The following is a 19,311-nucleotide window of genomic DNA, read 5'->3' on the forward strand; positions in this document are numbered from 1 at the left end:
ATACCTTGTAAATAACATTTAGGTCTATATTCCAGACATGTATTTACAAACTATAGGGACAGAACAAAGAATACAGACCAGCATTATTTTTTACCAAACTCTGTGTTAGTGATGCAATTATAATTAGGCTCCTCCATCAACTGTTGGTGAACATGTTTTCTATCAAAATATTAGAGGCAATTCTGACTGAATTTGATGTATATTAGCAATATGTATAGCTTTCTGATGTACGGGTAAGTAAGCTGGGTTGAGTTGAGTGGGGGACGGAGGGGGGTGATGCTGGGACGCCAGAATCACTGTCAAGCCCTCTTGAGGTGTTGTGGGCTAGTTGACGAAACACTGAGGACGGAAGGTGCCCACTTAAAGACCCCAGAGATAGCTCAATCCAGACAGTTGTCATGCTGATGCGCTGGGGAGACCACACTGTGGTTGATCCCTGGAGCCAGCATTGCAGCCGTTGTGTGTGCTGATGCGCTGGGGAGGCAAAATAAACTGATCACTGGAGCCAGCATTACACTTCAGCCATCAACACCAGGCAGAAGGATATCTACATCATCCGATGGAAAGAAACGCAAATGGATGGAGATGCAAATGGATCACATTAGTTTACTGTAAAGCTACGTCTTAGTTGGTGCTTATCTTGGCGAGAGCCAAATTCAAATCAGCATGAAGTTTTAACATCTACTCTCATGTACTGGAAATCATGACGATCTGGATACTTGAGCAGCTGGCAACAAGACCTCGTGACAGCATGGAGACATCTGACAGGAGGAAAGAGACCCCATTGGGGCTGGCAAGGGTTAGCTACCCTTGTCGACAGTATCCAGCTCTGTGTTTTCAAAGGTAAACAGGATGCTGGAGACACCCGCCCAAGGCTTCGAAGAAATTAAAGAGAAAAATGCCCCTAGAGTCTGCGAGAGCGGGGGGGAAGATGACTCAACGTTGGATAACGTGGTTAACGACTTAGGAACGGATATGAGAATACATCACAAAAGACTAGTTCAAGATCTGCAGTTAGCAAAGTTATGGAACTCCAGGTTTGTGTCTGCGGCTGGAGCAAGGCGACAACGGTCAGGGGTTTGTAGATTCATCAAGGGAGAATTAAATGCTTGAGGGAGAAGGGACAAGGGCCTTGCATTGATCAGTACTTCTTATGAAGTCAGTCAAGTCAGTTGAATGAAAACCAGCGACAGGAAGTAAACCACAGTTCGCAGGATATCAGCACCCCTGTCATAGATGTGAGGAGGACTTGCGTGGATACAACTAGTGATGAACTTAATGATCCTTACAAACCCGGTCAGATGAACCAGCGTAAGAGAGAAAAGAACTTCAATGGGCACAAGCCTGGAGTGAAATGGCCAAGAGCTTGTGAGAAAACTGTGTGGGACACAGTAAACACGGATCTCTGTTTTGTGTTGGAAAGGTTAAGTGGAACAGTTGAAAAGAAGCTGGATAAATTTGGGGACATCATCTACACATATGGAAGCGAGAGGTTTGGAGTTGAAAAAAGGAAGGAAAAAGTACAAACTATTCTTGGAAAGTCTAGACGGCAGCAGGAGATTGAATGCTTAGTTAGAGAAAGGAGACAGCTGAGGAAGCAATGGAGAAGAGCAGAACAAAGTCAGAAGGAGGGACTCAATCCGTTACAAAGGGTCATAAAAGATAAGCTTGCAATATTGCGCAGAGCTGAGCACCCATGGAAACGCTACAAAAACAAGAACTTTTATAAAGATCCATTCAAATTTGTAAAGTTATTCACCAGTGAGAAAAATGGCACACTAAAATCATCTAAGTTTGAGCTGGAGAGATATTTGGAGGAAACAAATACAGATCCAAAAAAAGACAGGAGCCTATGTCAATTCCTTCAGACATCCCACCTATCAATTCAACAGAATACCAAATGGAGGACTGTGCACCTACGTGGAAAGAAGTAGAGCAAGCTGTGAAAAAAGCAAGGGCGTCATTATCTCCAGGGCCTAATGGAGTTCGGTACAGAGTATACAAGAGTGATTCTGGAGTTCTACGAATCCTGTGGAAATTGATGAAAGTGTCATGGGAAAAACAGGTTGTACCAAGAGCATGGCGCTGAGCAGGTGGAGTCTTTATACCAAAAGAAAAATATTCTACAAGCATCAGTCAGTTTTGCCCTATTTCCCTATTAAAAGTAGAAGGCAAAATATTCTTCAGCATTATTGCTCAGGCATTGTCAACCAACCTTTAAAGAACTGCTTCATTGACACTTCAGTACAAAAAGCAGACATTCCAGGTTTCCCAGGATGCTTAGAACACATCAGCGTAATCTGGCAACAAATTCAATCAGCTAAAAAGGAGAGGAAGGACATTCCTGGATTTGGCTAATGCATATGGTTCAGTGCCACATGAACTTCTTTGGGCAGCATTTGATTTTTTCAGTGTACCGATGACAATAACAAATTTAGTGAAAGCCTACTTTGGAGATTTGCAATTTAGTTTTTCAACTTCAGAATTGAGCACTACATGGCAATGCCTAGAAGTTGGAATAATGGCAGGATGCACCATTTCTCCATTGGCTTTTACCATGCCAATGGAAGTAATTATTAGGGCATCAAAATGGGTAGTGGGAGGAGAGCACTTGGCTTCTGGAATGCGACTACCACCAATTCGAGCATACATGGATGACATGACAACCATTACTACAACAGTAGCCTGCACCAATCGGTTATTGGGCAAATTAACCAATAACATTGAATGGGCACGAATGCAATTCAAGCCCACTAAATCAAGGAGCATCTCTATAATTAAAGGTAAAGTAGTAGACAAAAGGTTCTACAATAATGGTGAAGCAATACCAACAGTGTCTGAGAAGCCAGTGAAAAGTCTTGGGCGATGGTACGACGGAGATCTAAAGGACACAGTTTGTGTGGGAGAAGTTAGACAACAAGCAGTGGAAGGGTTGAAGAGCATAGACAGCAGTGCTTTACCAGACAAACTGAAACTCTGGTGCTTTCAGTTTGGTCTACTGCCAAGGCTGCTGTGGCCACTGACTGTGTGAGGTTTATTTGACAACAGTTGAGAAGCTGGAAGCTTTAATCAGTTCATACGTCAGAAAATGGTTGGGAGTTCCACGCTGCCTCAGCAGAGTGGGACTTTATGGTAAAGTAATACTGCAGCTACCCGTCGAAGGAGTTTAAGTGCGCCAAGGTCCGACTGGAAATTACATTAGTAGATTCACGTGACAAATGTGTAAGGGAGGCAGCACCTGTGTTGAAAACTGGACGAAAGTGGGCGGCAAAGAAAGCTGTGGAAGATGCAAAGGCTGCCCTTCGAATTGGTGATATTATGGGGCAAGTTCAGCATGGAAGAGGGGGTCTTGGTCTCAGTTCAGCTCCTCCTACAAGGCAATCTCAGCTGAACGGAGGAAGCTGATAGACAACAAGGTGCAAAAGCAGGAGGGAGGATGAGGTGTGTAAAGGCTGTTTCCCAGGCCAAGCAGGGAGAATGGATGAGATGGAACAATGCAAGATTGTCTGGCAAGACCTATGGACAATGGAACAGAGCAGGATCAGTTTTCTCATCAGGTCAACATATGATGTTCTCCCATCACCAAAGAACATAAACCTCTGGGTGGGTGAGGATCCCTCATGTCCTTTGTGTTCATCACCTGCAACATTAAGGCACATTTTGACAGGATATAAGGTGGGTCTTAGCCAAGGACAGTTTACTTGGCGCCATGACCAGGTGCTTCGATGTTTGTCCTTAGCATTGGACGATAAGTGTAACATGACCAATACGTTGCCACCAGTTCCATCAAAACATTACACACAAAAGACAATATTCCTCCATCCAGGACAGCAACCAAGAAAAGGTGTTAAAACCAATCCTCGCCCAGGACAACTGGAAGCCCCTAGAGACTGGAAAATGCTGGCAGATGTTGGTCAACGGCTTATTTTTCCACCTGAGATTGCCACCACTAACCTTCGACCAGATATTGTCTTGTGGTCTGGATCAGCACGCCTTGTTCACCTGATAGAGTTAACAGTGCCATGGGAGGATGCTGTGGATGAGGCATATGAGAGGAAGAAACTTTGGTATTCTCAACTTGCTGCTGAAGCAGAACAGCAAGGATAGAGAGTCTGGGTTTACCCAGTGGAGGTGGGCTGTCAAGGATTTGTGGCTCACTCTACAACCTGGTTTCTCAGAGATGTCGGGTTCAGTGGCCAAGAGTTGCGTCGCACAGTGAAGAACTTATCTGAAGCAGCAGAAAGGAGCAGCAACTAGCTGTGGTTGAGACGGAAATATTCTGTCTGGGGATCTCAAGTACAATAGAAAGAAAGCAACACTGATGTACGGACAAGTAAGCTGGGCTGAGTTGAGTGGGGGACGGAAGGGGGTGATGCTGGGATGCCAGAATCACTGTCGAGCCCTCTTGAGGTGTCGTGGGCTAGTCGACGAAACAGAGAGGACAGAAGGTGCCCACCTGAAGACCCCAGAGATGTACCCTACTTGGCTCAATCCAGACGGTTGTCATGCTAATGCGCGGAGGAGACCGCACTGTGGTTGATCCCCGGAGCCAGAATCGCAGCCGTTGTGTGTGCTGATGCGCTGGGAGGCAAAATAAGCAGATCTCTGGAGCCAGCATTACACTTCAGCCATCAACACCAGGCAGAAGGATATCTACATCATCAGATGGAAAGAAACGCAAATGGATGGAGATGCAGATGGATCACATTAGTTTACTGTACAGCTACGTCTTAGTTGGTGCTTGGCGAGAGCCAAGTTCAAATTAGCATGAAGTTTTAACATCTACTCTCATGTACTGGAAATCATTTATCTGTGTGTTTCACACTCCAAAAAAAAAAAAAAAAACATTTTAATGTTGCCTAGCCAAGGAGCTGTTTGCCTGAGACATTCTAAAATACAAAACAGTCCTTTTTCAAGAGAATGTTCCTCCCACTTCTATTACTACATACAAATGATTATCAAAGTCAGGAAAATGTAAATTATCACTTTAGAGGACATAACATGTAAGAAGTCAATGAAATTTCATTACTTAACACCAAAAAAATAGTCAATCACTTACATTTCCATTGTGTTTTGCAGCCTCATTTCCATGTTACTGTTTATCACTATCACCCATTACAGAGTTTTATCATATGTAGTAATGTTTGGCCAAAGCTACTGCTCAGAGAATAGGGACCAGTCACTTGGAGTTGTCCATTGTAGGCTTTTCCACCCATAGTCAATAAAATTAAATGACAACTCACATACAGGCACATGGGAATGGATTGTATTTTAAATTGGTAAACTAAGTAATTTGTGATAGTTTTAATGCTGTTTTGTTAAAATAATGTTGAGCAGTTATCTTGGCACTGTCTCTGTCTGCTATTTTAGAGCCCTGTTAAAACCATTTCCCGTTTGTGACTATAGTTATTTAATGTGTATTACAGTTGTTAGGTTTCATCCCTGATTGTCTGTGGCTTTTCTATCAGAAACACACATCAACGATCTTAACAGCAATAACTGTAAGATTTGAGTGATTACATATTTTGTGTCTATTTTAATTATTTAAACAATATGTAAATCACTTTTTAGATCATTAAAATAGACCCCTACTTACTTTAATGCGGTCAGTATGTAGACTTATGAAAAACATTTGCAAGGACCATCTAAGAGTTTGAGCCATCATGGACATTTTCTTACAGATAAAATAGAGTAGCTAGATTATAATAGTGAAGTATTAATTCCATATTAAATAGCCACTTGTCTACCAAAAAAGTGAGAAATATAAATGTGTACTTACTGATGTTTAGATTAAACAAGAAAAGCAGAAAAAAGAATGCTTTTCTGATGTTGAAATATCTTAAAGCAATGTTAGATGCCTTGCTATTGTTTTAATAGAAATATTTTCCAGTTAGGCCTGGGCATACAGTCAAAAGTTGACACTGTGAGTGGATGGGGTTTTAAAAAAAAAACACAGAATGTTAAATATAATGTTTTCAGAAAACCAGTGTTAATTTTTTTTCCAACAAACTATTGACGTAGTATAGTGCCAATGCTTCTTCAAAGACTTGGGTGTGAGTCTGCCAATACACAAGACTGTTTGTCTGTTAGGACCTGACCCTGACTAATCCCCAATGACAGACTGTTAAGATTTATTTGTTTCCTGTGTACTACTGTCAGTACTTGGAGATGTAATATAATGAAATCAATCTAATCAGAAGGTACATTGTCTGGCAACGTGTCCCAGATTGTTTATTAAATAAAGAAAATGCATGAAGATTTATTTTTCAAAGATGTTTTAGCATAACACTCATGTTTTCTGGTTCACTATCAACACTTAAGGTAGTAAAATAAAAATACATTAATAAATTAAAAAGAGCAGTTATATTAAGTGTGTGAAAAACAGCAATGCCTTACTTACCTCCTGTTCCATTTGATGTAACTGAAGAACTGCTGAGGTTAGACTTATCCAGTTTGGAGCCAGGAGTATCACTGCTGCCTACTCGGTTATGAGGACTGGCCAAGTCCTGCATTTCCATAGACCTGCTAGAAAAAAGTTTGTTCAGCTGCAGGTTTTTTTTTTTTTTTTATTGTATTTATTTATTTATTTTATTTTATTTTTTTACAGACAAGGAATAAGGCTACATTTAATAAACACTTTAAGGTACAACATATACATATTCACACAGGCCTTCTCCTCTGAAATTAGCCTAAAACAAGACTCATCACATGTCTCTTTCAATCCACTAGATTTGACTCAACATGGCCTTAGAATCCTTATTGTCAATTAGGAATATAAACATTCCTTTTAGAAAAAAAAAACAAAAAAAAAAACCATGTACTGGAGCAGAAGCTTACTAGCCCCAAATTATACCATGTTTATACTTGCCCAGTGTATTTGTAAGAGATAAAATTGACCTAACATTGATTTTTTTTTCTTTTTCATAATATTTAATTGATGGAGAACACACAAGTATCACAAATATGCCCATTATACTCTATTGTTGTTTCTGCGAAGAAACTACTGCCAAACTAGTCCGTTTTCTGGTGTGCTTGCCTGAAACTGATTTTGTAAGGTATTCCATTTGCAAATGTATAGTTGCAGAGGGGATATAATTTACAGTTACACATTCTTAGTGATAATTTCTAAAACACTTCAGAAATTCAGCTTTTGGAAGTGTTTGTTAGGATAGTTAGTATTGTTGGCAAATTATGATCTACTGTAAGCCAAAACTAGAGTGAAGGATACAGAACACTGATAAAAAGTTGAATATCCTATACATTTTAGATCACTTAAAGTAAACTAAAATAAATACACACAGGTGTTATAAGTTGTGGATGTTGTTTGCAGTCCATGGGGTATTTATTATATATGTTGTGCTATAAGACTTTGGCAGACACTGGCCTTTGTGTCTTAAAACTTCAAAAAGAAGAAGCAGTTGTTTGAAACTTGCAGCCAAAATGCTGTTTTGCTTGAAAGACAATCTTGTAGATTCAAAGGTAAGTAGATCAAAGTCCAGATTATTGCAGAGTTAAAACAAAAGCAGGATTCAAACCGCGCATGCGTGGCACAGCCAATTTAACCCACTCCGACTGTAGAAGGCTACTAGTATAAATGGGAAAACTACCTGATAACATCTTCATGGCTGACTTCAGCTAGCTTTCAGGTTCGGCTGGCAAGAATAAATGGGATATTTGGGAATAAGAGCTCTGAGCTCACTGAAGAGAATAGACTTGACTGGTTTGTTTCTGTAACATATCATATTATACAACTGCATGGTGATAATTAAATTGCTTGAATGTAATACTGCAGCTGCATAGCTGGTCAAAATAAAATAAACTTGTTTTAAGATTGTTCCTTCATTGAATTAACTACTTTTATAGTTTCTATAGTTAAATAACTTTAAATGTATTGAGAACTAAAACTTAAAAGCATAACAAATTGCACTTGTTACATACAATTTGTGATTAACAACATTTATTGGGGGGTAAAAGTTGCTTTTACAGCCATTCCGTTACAGCCATTTCATTTTGAGGTCCAATGTGTGACCTCAAATGAAACAGGTTTGCCTCGAACACCTTTTTAAATTACACTTGTTTTCCAAATAATTCCCTTTTGTTTAACAGAAAATACAATTAATATGGATTAGTCTTCAATACATATGGCTCGGATTCGACTAAGTACACTTATCAAATTCCAAAAAAATACAGAATTGTTGTCATTTAAATTCTAAAAACCCAATAAAAATATTGCTCCAGTCACGATTAGCATTAGTTTTTTTCAATTTGCTACACCAATGTGTTTAGACATAATCAAATGCAACAAAATTAAATTTTGGTACAATAAAATAAAGCAAGATATGTACTCCAGCGATATCAAACTCACTAAAACATTTAACACACTTAAACTAAGGCCCTGTCCACACTACACAACTGATCTCGAGAACTGAATTCGAAACCGTTCTATGGAGCGCCATTTGTGCCAAAACTATCCGGCCGTTAGTTTGTCAATTTGTTTGTCAATTCGTGAATTTGGCAATTTGTTTGTCAATTTGTTTGTCAATTTGTTTGTCAATTCGTGAATTGGTCAATTGGTCCATAAATGTGTCAATTCATACAGTAATTCATAAACGTATTTGTAAATTCATCTAATAATTCATTAATTAATCTGTTAATTCATTAATACGAAAGGCTGTATGGACCTGCAAATTTCCAATCAACCAGACAAACTTCCCAACATCCAGACAAACTTCCAACTGTCAATCTCGCACTGTGACGAAAACACTGCAACCTTTCTAGCCAATGGGAGCACACACTAATATTTTAATCAATGAAAATCCAGCCTCACTCAAAACTGCTTCAGCCGATAATATTTAGAAAAAAAATATATTCTATTTAACAAGATACTCAACACCGCTGATTTTCAATGGAGACTTCCGTCTCACTGCGCGCAAAGCATTGTGGTATATAGAGAGTTAGGCAAAAAAAAGTATATGGAGAGTCAATGCAGGCGTACGAAATGTTGCTGGTTTTCACCATGTTAAAAAAAAATGCCGGTAGTTTGTATACTGTACTATATTGCTGTGTCTTGATAATATTTTATGTTATGTATTTCTAAAGTAACCGGTGTTACCGGACTGTTAAATTATTTAATCAATACGCTTCTTTAGAGCGATGTTTCTGCGCATGCGCCAACGAACAGGATTTTGCTCAGAGAATAGCATTTTCCATAATAACTATGCATTGTCATAATTTGCTAATGCTACCGTTTTCTTCAAAAGGCCTTGGGAAAATGTGAAATCTACTTCAAAAGTTGTATGCATTTTTTGTGACTGGTACAATAACCTTTCACTTTGTTGGCTTTTCATGAATTTACATATTTCACCATAAACAAAAAAACTGTATATGCGCTGCATTCTCTATATGTACTGTCATTAAAAAAACATCTGACCAGGTTGTATAACTGATCTAGCACCTGTCCATCATTTTAAAATATACACACACCAGTTATCATTTTAAACACAACATTTAAAAAAACGTATAAGAAATCAATGATCACAGTTACTGATTTGTCGAAAATCTAGTTTATCTTACACAGTTCTTTCCCCAAACTGCACAAATGGCATCTTCTACAATAGAGACACACCACACAAAAATAGAGGCAGAGTAAAAATAACCTTAACCAGTTCTCAACTAAATACACTATACACTTAAATAAATAAAATGAAGTTGACCACAAAGGAAAAACACTAGCATTCTAAATCAAAAGTTCCATTATTTAATATAGTTAACATTCTGTAAATCACTGGCTCCATTGTCATTTAGGTGCACCTAAAAAGTTTATTATATTAATCTAAAAGGAATTTTTTTGTAAGGGTGCAAAATAATCACATGTATAACCTCTGGCCTCCATGTTTGTGTTTTTAATACTGATATCCTGCAGTTATTTATGCTTGGCCCTGAATAGCATCCCACATTCTAGGTCACAGCAACAATAAAATATAGAGACTATCGATGATACTACTTACTGTATACAATATACAGATTTACAGACACATTTTCATTCATCTTTTATTACTAATACATAAACCCAGAAAACAACAACATAAAAAAGACAAGTTCCACAAGAACACCACAAGAAAGATATGGTATGTTATGATTAAGGCCCTGTGAAAATCGTGGAAGTTTTCTTTAAAATTCACGGCAGTGTAACGGGTAAAGTATTGTATTTCGCGGAATGTGCACGGAACTATTTTATAAATTATGTGTACAGATTTTTTTTTTTTTAAAACCTCAAATATAGAGATAAATGCACTGATATCATCAAAATCAACGTCAAAGTTATTCAAACACTTTACAATAGCTTGTGAAACAGTGTTGTAATTAACAGCCTGTAGGTAAAGTGTATCTGCAAGGACAGCTTTCAGTTCTAGTTCGTCACATGCATGTTCACCATTTAGGTCTTGCAAAACAAATACAATGTGTAACCCATACTGATCCAGGGCATCAGTCGACTAGTCAGTGACCACTGACAAGCAACCAGACTGTTTTACCAATTCCATAATCTCCTGCTTGTGATACTCAGCAACTTTAGGTAAGTATTCATGTCTCAGCTGGGCTGATGAAGGAATCACTCCACCATTTGCTACACTCTGAAGATTTTACGTAACTTTTGGTTGTCCAATTTTTCAAGAGGGATATTTGCGCCATCAAATGCCTCTGTCAGGTCAAAATTGAATGTGTTTTTCGCATTTCACGGTTTTCAGTGGACTTTTGGAACATGGAAGTCACCATTTTTTGAATACTTGAATCTAAATGCCTGTGAACAGCCGATTCTCGGTAGTGATCTACAGTAACGTTGCAGGATGTACAGAAGAGCTTACCTCCATTGCTGTGTAAAACTCCTGCTGGATGCTGCTTTACGTGATCTGCTGCAGACACATTTTTAGCCTTTTTAGAGACATCCTGTGAAATCGCGATCTACTTAGGGCCTTAGTTATGATCCTGTGGTGGGGATTAAATCCCTTGCGAACGGGATACAGTCGCAATCGCATTAGCATTATTTAGCATAAGTTATTGATAATATCAGATTGTGCAGACACATGGGGGTGTCTGTCTGTCTGTTCGTACATCCGACCACCTGTATGTCACACTTATGTTATTGCAAATATTTGGAGAACTGCTTACTAATCGTCATGAAACTTGGTATTAACATTTTAGTAACTATCTGGAAAATCACCTATCAAATTTTTATTCTATACTATTCTGTATATACTTTTGATACTGTATATGTCCTAGTCATCAACTTTTAGTTTACAAGGTTACAGTATGCAGAATGACTTACATAAAATGACATATTGCAGAGGTTAGTAAATTCCATAAACCCAAATTTACCCAACTGCAGTCTAAAAGTCTTTTCTCTAAAGAGGAAAGAGGGCCAAACAAGACAAAGGATTTGCTGATACGTGCATGTCACTCCAAGAATTCTCCTGAAAAAGTTCTCACACCCAATGTAATAACTTTCCTACCGTACACACTCTTTCCATGTGCACTTATTCTTATGGGCTGGAATCCAAAATCAACAAGCAAGAACATACTGAATAAATACCGGATATTAAATGAAAATCTGAAGCCAGAAGATACACTTATTAAACAATACGACATGTATCTTGCACCATGGAAAGTGAGATCTCATACAGCATAGCTTTAGCATAAACTGTGTACATGTCTGTATGTCAGTTTTCTTTTTTACATATATCTACAGTAGAGAACCGCCTTTCCATTTGTGATGTTATTGAGTGTATCAGAATCTGGGGGTATAGGAGGACATCTTCCTGTCTGTTAATGATAGCTCTAATTTTGGATTTACAGCACTGGGGGGAGGAATGACATTGACATACTTGTTTTTTTTATAGTATGCTACCTTTCTATAGTATTGTCCTTTTGTTTTCAAAATCTTTCGGAAGTAAACTATCACTTGTTCTACAATCATATTTAACTCGCTGGATAGGTTCCAATTTTTAGACACATCCGGTGTGCAGTGGGAGAAACATTATTCTGTATCTTTAAATCTTTACAACCTGTAGGAATTACAATCCTGCCACTTTTCCTTAATGCCATGGTATGGTCATTAGACGAACGTTTTAATAAAACATAGGGCCACATCTTTTTCTCCAGTACAAAACTGTTTATGCAAGCAAACAAACAAACCAAAAGAAAACCATTAAAGTTACAAATATATTAAGAATGAACCTGGGGGCATGTAGGAGAGCTTTTCATATGGGTCGTATTTATTAAGTTTTTTTTTTTTTTTTTTTTTCTAAAAGTAATAAAACAAACTTGTTAAATGTTACGAAATGTGAAATTAATAACAGGTATTTTTGAAACAATAACTGTTTTTATTTGGTTAATAAAAAAAGTGGGGCCATTTATGTGCTGGACCAAAAACTAAAAAAAGTTAATCTGGCAATTCACGGGGCATTTGCTGTGGCTGTAAGGATAGAGCAGAGGAAGCAGAAACAAGCTGTTAGTAAGACACTTGTGAGTGGAGAGAGTCTGGACTAGGATAGAGGGATGAGCTGCATGGCCCAGAATTAGGAGCGGGCTTAGAGAGGCCCGGGCGTGAAATTAGGATAGAAAAGAGATCCCGACCGATGAGCTGTCCTTTGCGTGAGGACCGAGCTTGGTCGAAGGTCACGTTCCTGAGGATCTGAAAACATATAAAAGGGCTCTGCTCAGCAGAGGCGCCTCTCGGGGCGCGATAGTAAAGGGTTCCCTGACTGGTCTGGTGCTGCCCTCGAATGAGGTGAGGCACAGGCCTCCGAAGCCAGAAGTGGGAAGGCATCCCACAGGGAACTTGTGACAGTTGACAGATGGGTTAGTCTGGGACTCGGGCACTGAGAGCGTAAAGACGGCCATAACAGTGCCTCATGCGTTGAGTTAGAATAGGCACACGAGCTCCGCAAGGATAGTGTGGCTGGGGGTCCCCTCTGTTCTCGACGAGAACCCCCCTGGTGCGAGGACAAGGTAGCGTGGCTGCCCTGAGGTCGGGGGAGTGAATCCCCACTTACCCCTCCCAAAAGATGGACACCCGGCTCCCCACAGAAACCTTCACCGTGAGACGAACAATAGAGTTGTGCTGATGTATAACATAAAACAGGACAGCTAGAAAGGAGATGGGAAAGGAAAGGACGTAGGAGACAATTGGGGGAGGGTTAAGATAGAGTTAGTGTGGGGTGGTAATGTGATTACCTGCCGCTCAGTGGAGAGGAAAAAAAAAAAACTTTTCTAGTAGGGGAAAACCTCTGGTGGCCCCGGTGGTCAGATAGCTCCCACTCCGGACTTGCTCTCTCCAGTTGAAAGCACAGCGGCAGAAATCTGGAAGATTGCAGTACTGAAGCACAGAGCTCACAGTGCCTCATGATGGTTACCAGGGCAACTTAACACTACCAGTAGTCGCTTGATGAGGGTGTTGCTGTGGTAACCATGGTCTGTGAGGCACCAGTGGAAAAGTTGCAGCACAGTGTCGTTGGAGTTCTGCAATAGGCAATTTTTTTTTCAACAATGGTTTGTTTTGAAAGTGATGTCACGCGAGTAGGATTCACGTAATATGTTACAAAGCACGAAACTAGAACAAGAACAAAGCTGGGGTTCCCGCATTGAAATGAGAATTGAAACCAAATTAACGTCCTTACCCATTATGATTTTTTGTCTTGGCTGCTTAAAGTAAGTAGCAGTAAATTGCTAAACCAGGAACCCACATGGGGAACAGATGCAAGCGAGATGATTGACAGATTTACTGCAAATGCGAGCGTGGCATCTGCAAGGAGATGAGAGAGGAACAGGATTGCAATTCTGTTATCGAATGACCAGCAGGGGAGGGACACTGCTGCTGCTTTAACACTGAACTGCTACAGAGGAGAAAATACCTTTACGAAAATAACTTTCAGAATCCTGCTGATGTACTAATCTTTAAAGAAAAGTCGCGTTGGAAATGCGTCAAAGGAAGATTCCGTTTAGATCTGGCTGTATGGAACAGGGGGCGGGTGATGAGGAAAGACAGGTTCTGTAAACAAAGCAAGTTGATTGCTGCCGACGGGAATGTTAATGCCTTTGTTGAACAGTTTTTTAAAAGTTTGGGGGAGGGCCAATCTTTATAATGGAGACGCAGTGGAGGCTGAATAATGGAGCGGCGCTTTGAACGGCATGGCTGGAGATTAGATAGTTGCAGGCTAAACTGGTGATGAAGCTGCTGCAGCGAGAGAAAGAAAGAAAGAAGCTGAAGGATGAGAAGAATCTTCAGAGCAGGTAGGAAAATTTGCTCTGAATCACCTGATGAGTTTAAGCATGTTTTGAGAGTCTGAGCCTTTGCTAGAAAGCAAAACACTAGACAGAGAAGGAGTGTGAGATTGGGGTTTAAATATGAGGTTAATAATGATAGATGTTTATTAAGCAGCCCCAGTTCCTGCCCCCCTGAATCTCGCAAAGCTAACATATATGTCTTGCTTGTTTTGTTTTTTAATACATTCAATAAGTTGTACAAACTTAGCAAGAAAAGCTTAGCAAACATGTCCTATAATGTCCAAAAGATTTAACAAACCCCATAATAATATACTCTAAATTCACATGCAGGTAGACTATTTCAATATTTGGTTACCTGGTGTTGGAAGGCTCTGAAACATGTGATTCGGTGTGTGTTTTCTTTACCTGTAAGAAAGAAAAAAAAAACATTAAACATGACTTCCTCCTCCAGAGTTCAGCCACACTGCTTGTATAGTACTTAAAATGGATCCAGTTCTCCTCACCATAATCTTTATAAAACACTTCCCCATTTTTTTAGAGCAGCAGTGTGAACTAACTAAACAGTACTTTTCATTATTGTCCCGATGAACAGCAGCCAAATGCACTTCCCCAGGTCCATTAATATGTAAAATTCTCTGGCTCAACTGACATGGGAATACTCAAACTAAGAACAAAGAAACCAAACAACTTGGTTCCTTACTTAGTAGCTGCTGTTCTCTGTTCAGCAAAGAACAATTTTTATCCCAATGCTAGGGTTTCTATTTCCTCCCCAGAATCAACAAAATAAAAAAGTTAGAACGAAAGTGTGCCATGATGAGTTTATTAATAATAAATAGAAAACAACACCATGGTTCCATATAATTAATTATGATATAAATGCACTAACCTGGAGAAATAAATTACACATTCCTCAACTGGTCATGTATCATAAAACAGACAAGATCTCAGCTTAACAGCTATTTCACTTTGTCTCCTATTTCAAGTGGGAAGTTACTAACCCTATACAGACTTTATTCAATAAGGTAACAAGCTACAAATGTCCATGTTATACCTATACTTCTGATGAATAATGCTTGTAAAAAATGTCATAAAAGAACATACAAATGTAGGTTGATCTGCACAGAATGAACATGTACCCACATGAAGAAAAAAAAAACTGGTAAAATGACTGCATGTAGTAGGGTTTGGCCCAGAGGAGTCCCCTTCTGCCCCGCCAATAGAGAAGGGACGCAAGTGAACTTTGCCACGAGACGTCAGTGCAGAGGATGGCAGAGACAAATGTGAATGCTCTGGCCTCTATGGGGCCCTGGAACTGCCTCCTGAACTGTGCCAAAGCTACAATTAAACATGTAACCATGCATCCACTGTTATAAGTAAGTATAACTATTTACTTGGTTAGATTTTCAGAGTATACTAATTACAAACTTCAAAAACATTTCAGTTGACAAGGAATTTGTGGAAGATCCACGTGTATTTAACAAGGATTTCTTTGTGCCAGAAATTGATTGTATGAGAAAAGTATAAAAAAAAAAATAAATAAATAAATAAATAACACAGTAACCACATATCTGGACTTCTTATGAAAAAAATAACTCAAAGTTTCCATTGAAAAACATATTTAAAGGCTGGGATTCAGTCCTGCCATCTTGGGATTTGAGACGTTAGGGTTCAAATCCACATCAGCTGTTTGAAGGTGCCCTATTTCCGATGATTTAATCATTGCTGATTTCAGATGTGTCCAGTTTTGGAATGGAACTGTATTTTTTTTAGCATAAATTATTACAACATGTCACAAATATCTGCTCTGAACTGAGCTTGTGTGTATGAACATACAAACACACTGTATAGTAGCCACCATTAAACAAAACTATTTCATGCACCACTATATTTGGCACATTTTGTTAAATTCTAAGGCACTTTATTAAATTATGTATTTGGTCTCCAGCCTATGAAATGTCAGTGAACTTGGGTATCCCCTAACTTTGCAGTCTTTTTAGAGAACATATGTGTAAAAAATGGAAAAAAAAATACCTTAAAGTGAATGGATACTAATTTGCTAACAGAATGCTTACTGTCTTAGTACTACAACGTAACCTCAAGTGGGGTGACATTCTAAAGTTTGGTAACAGGGCCTTAAACTTCTGACTATCTTAACCCTAAAACTACTACTGTGGGTGTTTGAGCATCCCTCCAATTCACTTCCTGTTGTTTTATTGTTTCTTTGCTGTTTATGGTGAAAAATAAATCCTACCACTGCAAAAACAGTTGAAATGAAACAACGTTGGACATTTGCAATGGTATTTACCAACCCACGCAGGTGAACTGAGAAAAGTATGGCTATCTGCTGGCAAAACACAAAGCACTTTAAAGCAGCAGAGATATCTGAGCTCACATGTGTCATAGATTTTCTATCTACGACTGCATAAAAACATGTAAGGAAAGGGGCTTAAAAGTATGATCATATCTTTGTTACGACAGCAGAAACAGAATTAGCTTTTAATTTAATAAACATTTCTTCAATTTGCTATTACAGATGCTTTCAGTTCACCTCTCCAGAGTAACCATTCAGTCCAATAAAAAAAAAAAAAAAACATTTCATGGTGTAAGTATTAAAAATAGTTGAATCAGTGTGTGGCGTGTTTATAAGAAGCTGCCTGGCGCTCACTCTAGAATCGGTTAAAATCTCCAAAGAGCCATTTTTCAAAAGTTTATACCCTTTGACATCAGATCATAAAATATAAATGGTCCTATATTCATCCTTCTATCTCTTGTTTAAACGTTTCAAGAAATCTATTTGAAAAAACTAAACTGAAGACAAATACTGTATGAACGTCTTTGCAGCCCCACCAGGGCTTAATTTGCTCGAGGGTATTTTTTTAATGTAAACATGCATACTCCTCTAGCACTACAAGGGTTACACAATATATCATCTTAGAGTATTGTTTTAACTCTAGTTTGATATGAATTTTTCAAATGTCCAATAATGTCTTCCAAAGTTACATACATTGATTTTTAAGAAGTAGTTTGCAGAGGAACTATTTTAAAAAAAGTACTGTACTGAAATTGAGTGCTACTGTGTTCTTATTTCTTCTTTTGTAATAATCATACAACTTTCCTTAAAATAAACATTGTAAAGACTCCTGTGCTGCATTATAAGAAATATGACTACAACTCGTGTCTTACATTTTTCACATTAAAAATAAAAGAATGTTATCAATTATTTCAAAACTATTTTCCTCTAGGGAATTTAAACTCCCGTTTTTTTTGACAACTAACAGGAAATGTAATATATAACTAAAATATGGCTTGGTCTTCTAAGGAAACAATATACTTACAAGTTGAAATGTGAAATCATTGTAAATAGCGGGGATTTGTGAATAGCTCTCAGACACCATCATGTATTTGAGCACTTCAGATGAAAGAAAGACTAATCAAGCTATAATAAACTTGATTTTAAGGTAAACATAAAAAAATAAAAAATAAAATAAAATAAAAATTACCATATGGTTGACAAAAAAGTCTTAATGGTTAACACAACTCAACAGTGGCTTATATAAAAAAAATGAAAAAAACAAAAAATCTTTAAAAATACCACACATGTGCACTTGCAGAGACAGTCTTCATAAATGTTATTAAATAATTAAAAAACCTGATCATGTGCACCACAGTTACCACAACTGTCACTGTGCTCGTCATCAATCACGAGTTACCACAGGCAGGCAGAGCACTTGATTAAGCAAAGACTGGGTGGTGACAGGCAGCAGGTACTTATTACAATTCCTACTCTATTTCTGAGAGACTAATTATAACAGTAAATCTTCAGCATGTTTCAAAATGTATGCAGCTGGTATTTAATAGCTATGCAAACAAAACCTTTTTCATGTTTAACACATGTACTACATTTTCAATTGACAAATACATTCCAATGGTCTCCATTGCTTGATGTTTCTGTGAAAATCATTCAGGGATGGTCATGTTTTCACCACACAAAGGGCTACTCAGTAAAGAGTCCAGTGTGTTGGGGTATTTTTTGAGACTTGTTTAGAAAGTCAAAAGATACAGAAATAAAGGACCAAATAAGAATGAATGTGCAGCAGGTATATAAAAAAACACATGCATGTATATGAAACTTCTGCTATAAAAGTTTTTGTTTTCTTTGTTATTGTTGAAATCGCTGGTTAAGCAGGAGAACATCATAACTACAAAATTCCAAAATATGAAGAATATATATATATATATATATACACTGTGTTCTTGCTCTCAGCGAGCTAATGTACTATAAAAAGTCCTATTGTTTTTCACTGTTTTGCATGAGTACATTTGTCAGCATTAATCTTTTAAAATGTCCCTGTGTTTGAAAGTGATTTTTCACCTCTTTGTGCAGTTGTGTTTTTGATTACAATCACCCTGCTGGGACTACATCAGAAGCAGTACTTAACTGTTAAAGTGTCAGGGCATGGGTCACATGATGCCCTGCTCAAGCTCACATTACAAACAGCGCTTTTATGTAGGCTTTTCATCCTTTTTTTGAAATTTTACAAGCTTGTCACTTTTATCATTATCATCACAGACTTTAGAGTCCATTCCTGTCTGTCTCAACAAGATACACCCTTGGTACGGCAAGTACATTTAAATGCAATTCTTTGATCATCTTTAACTCTTTCCCTCACCCGCAGCCCCTGCACCACTGTGCACTTAAGTTCCTGTAGAAAATAAAGGCAATTCCCATAACTGTCTGGAAAAGGTGATGGAGTACCACAAATAGGCCATGTCTGAAATCCATGTCTCGACAGACTGGTTTTCTACTATTAAAAAAAGTTTTAAATTTTAAAAAAAATGTATGCAGTCGAACATTAAAAAAAAATAGTATCTAACTACTTTTCATTATATATCAAACTAGACGAACTATACACTTTCCAGTTTAAAAGTACTTTACATTTTTTGCTTTAGTTACAACACAATGGTTGAACGTCAACAGAGAACACATTTAAACTATTATGATAATTTTGACAAATCTGACTTGGCAGCTGA

General features: G+C 38.1%; 1 protein-coding gene across 21 annotated transcripts in view; it reads right to left on the minus strand.

Moving 5' to 3' along the window:
• The window catches only part of eya4 (EYA transcriptional coactivator and phosphatase 4), a 111,292-nt gene that overhangs the window by 39,931 nt on the left and 52,050 nt on the right, over positions 1-19,311 (minus strand). For 11 of the 21 annotated variants that reach the window (XM_059025199.1, XM_059025198.1, XM_034016970.3 and 8 more), the window contains 2 exons: positions 14,636-14,685; positions 6,401-6,525 (listed from right to left, as the gene is read on the minus strand). In XM_059025199.1, coding sequence (XP_058881182.1) covers positions 6,401-6,525; positions 14,636-14,685 — 175 coding nt within the window. Of the gene's footprint in view, positions 1-6,400; positions 6,546-14,635; positions 14,686-19,311 lie in introns of all 21 variants that reach the window. The other 10 variants (XM_034016971.3, XM_034016974.3, XM_034016966.3 and 7 more) reach the window with 2 other exon arrangements.

Source organism: Acipenser ruthenus, chromosome 6 (genome assembly GCF_902713425.1).
Source record: "Acipenser ruthenus chromosome 6, fAciRut3.2 maternal haplotype, whole genome shotgun sequence".
NCBI lineage: Eukaryota > Metazoa > Chordata > Actinopteri > Acipenseriformes > Acipenseridae > Acipenser > Acipenser ruthenus.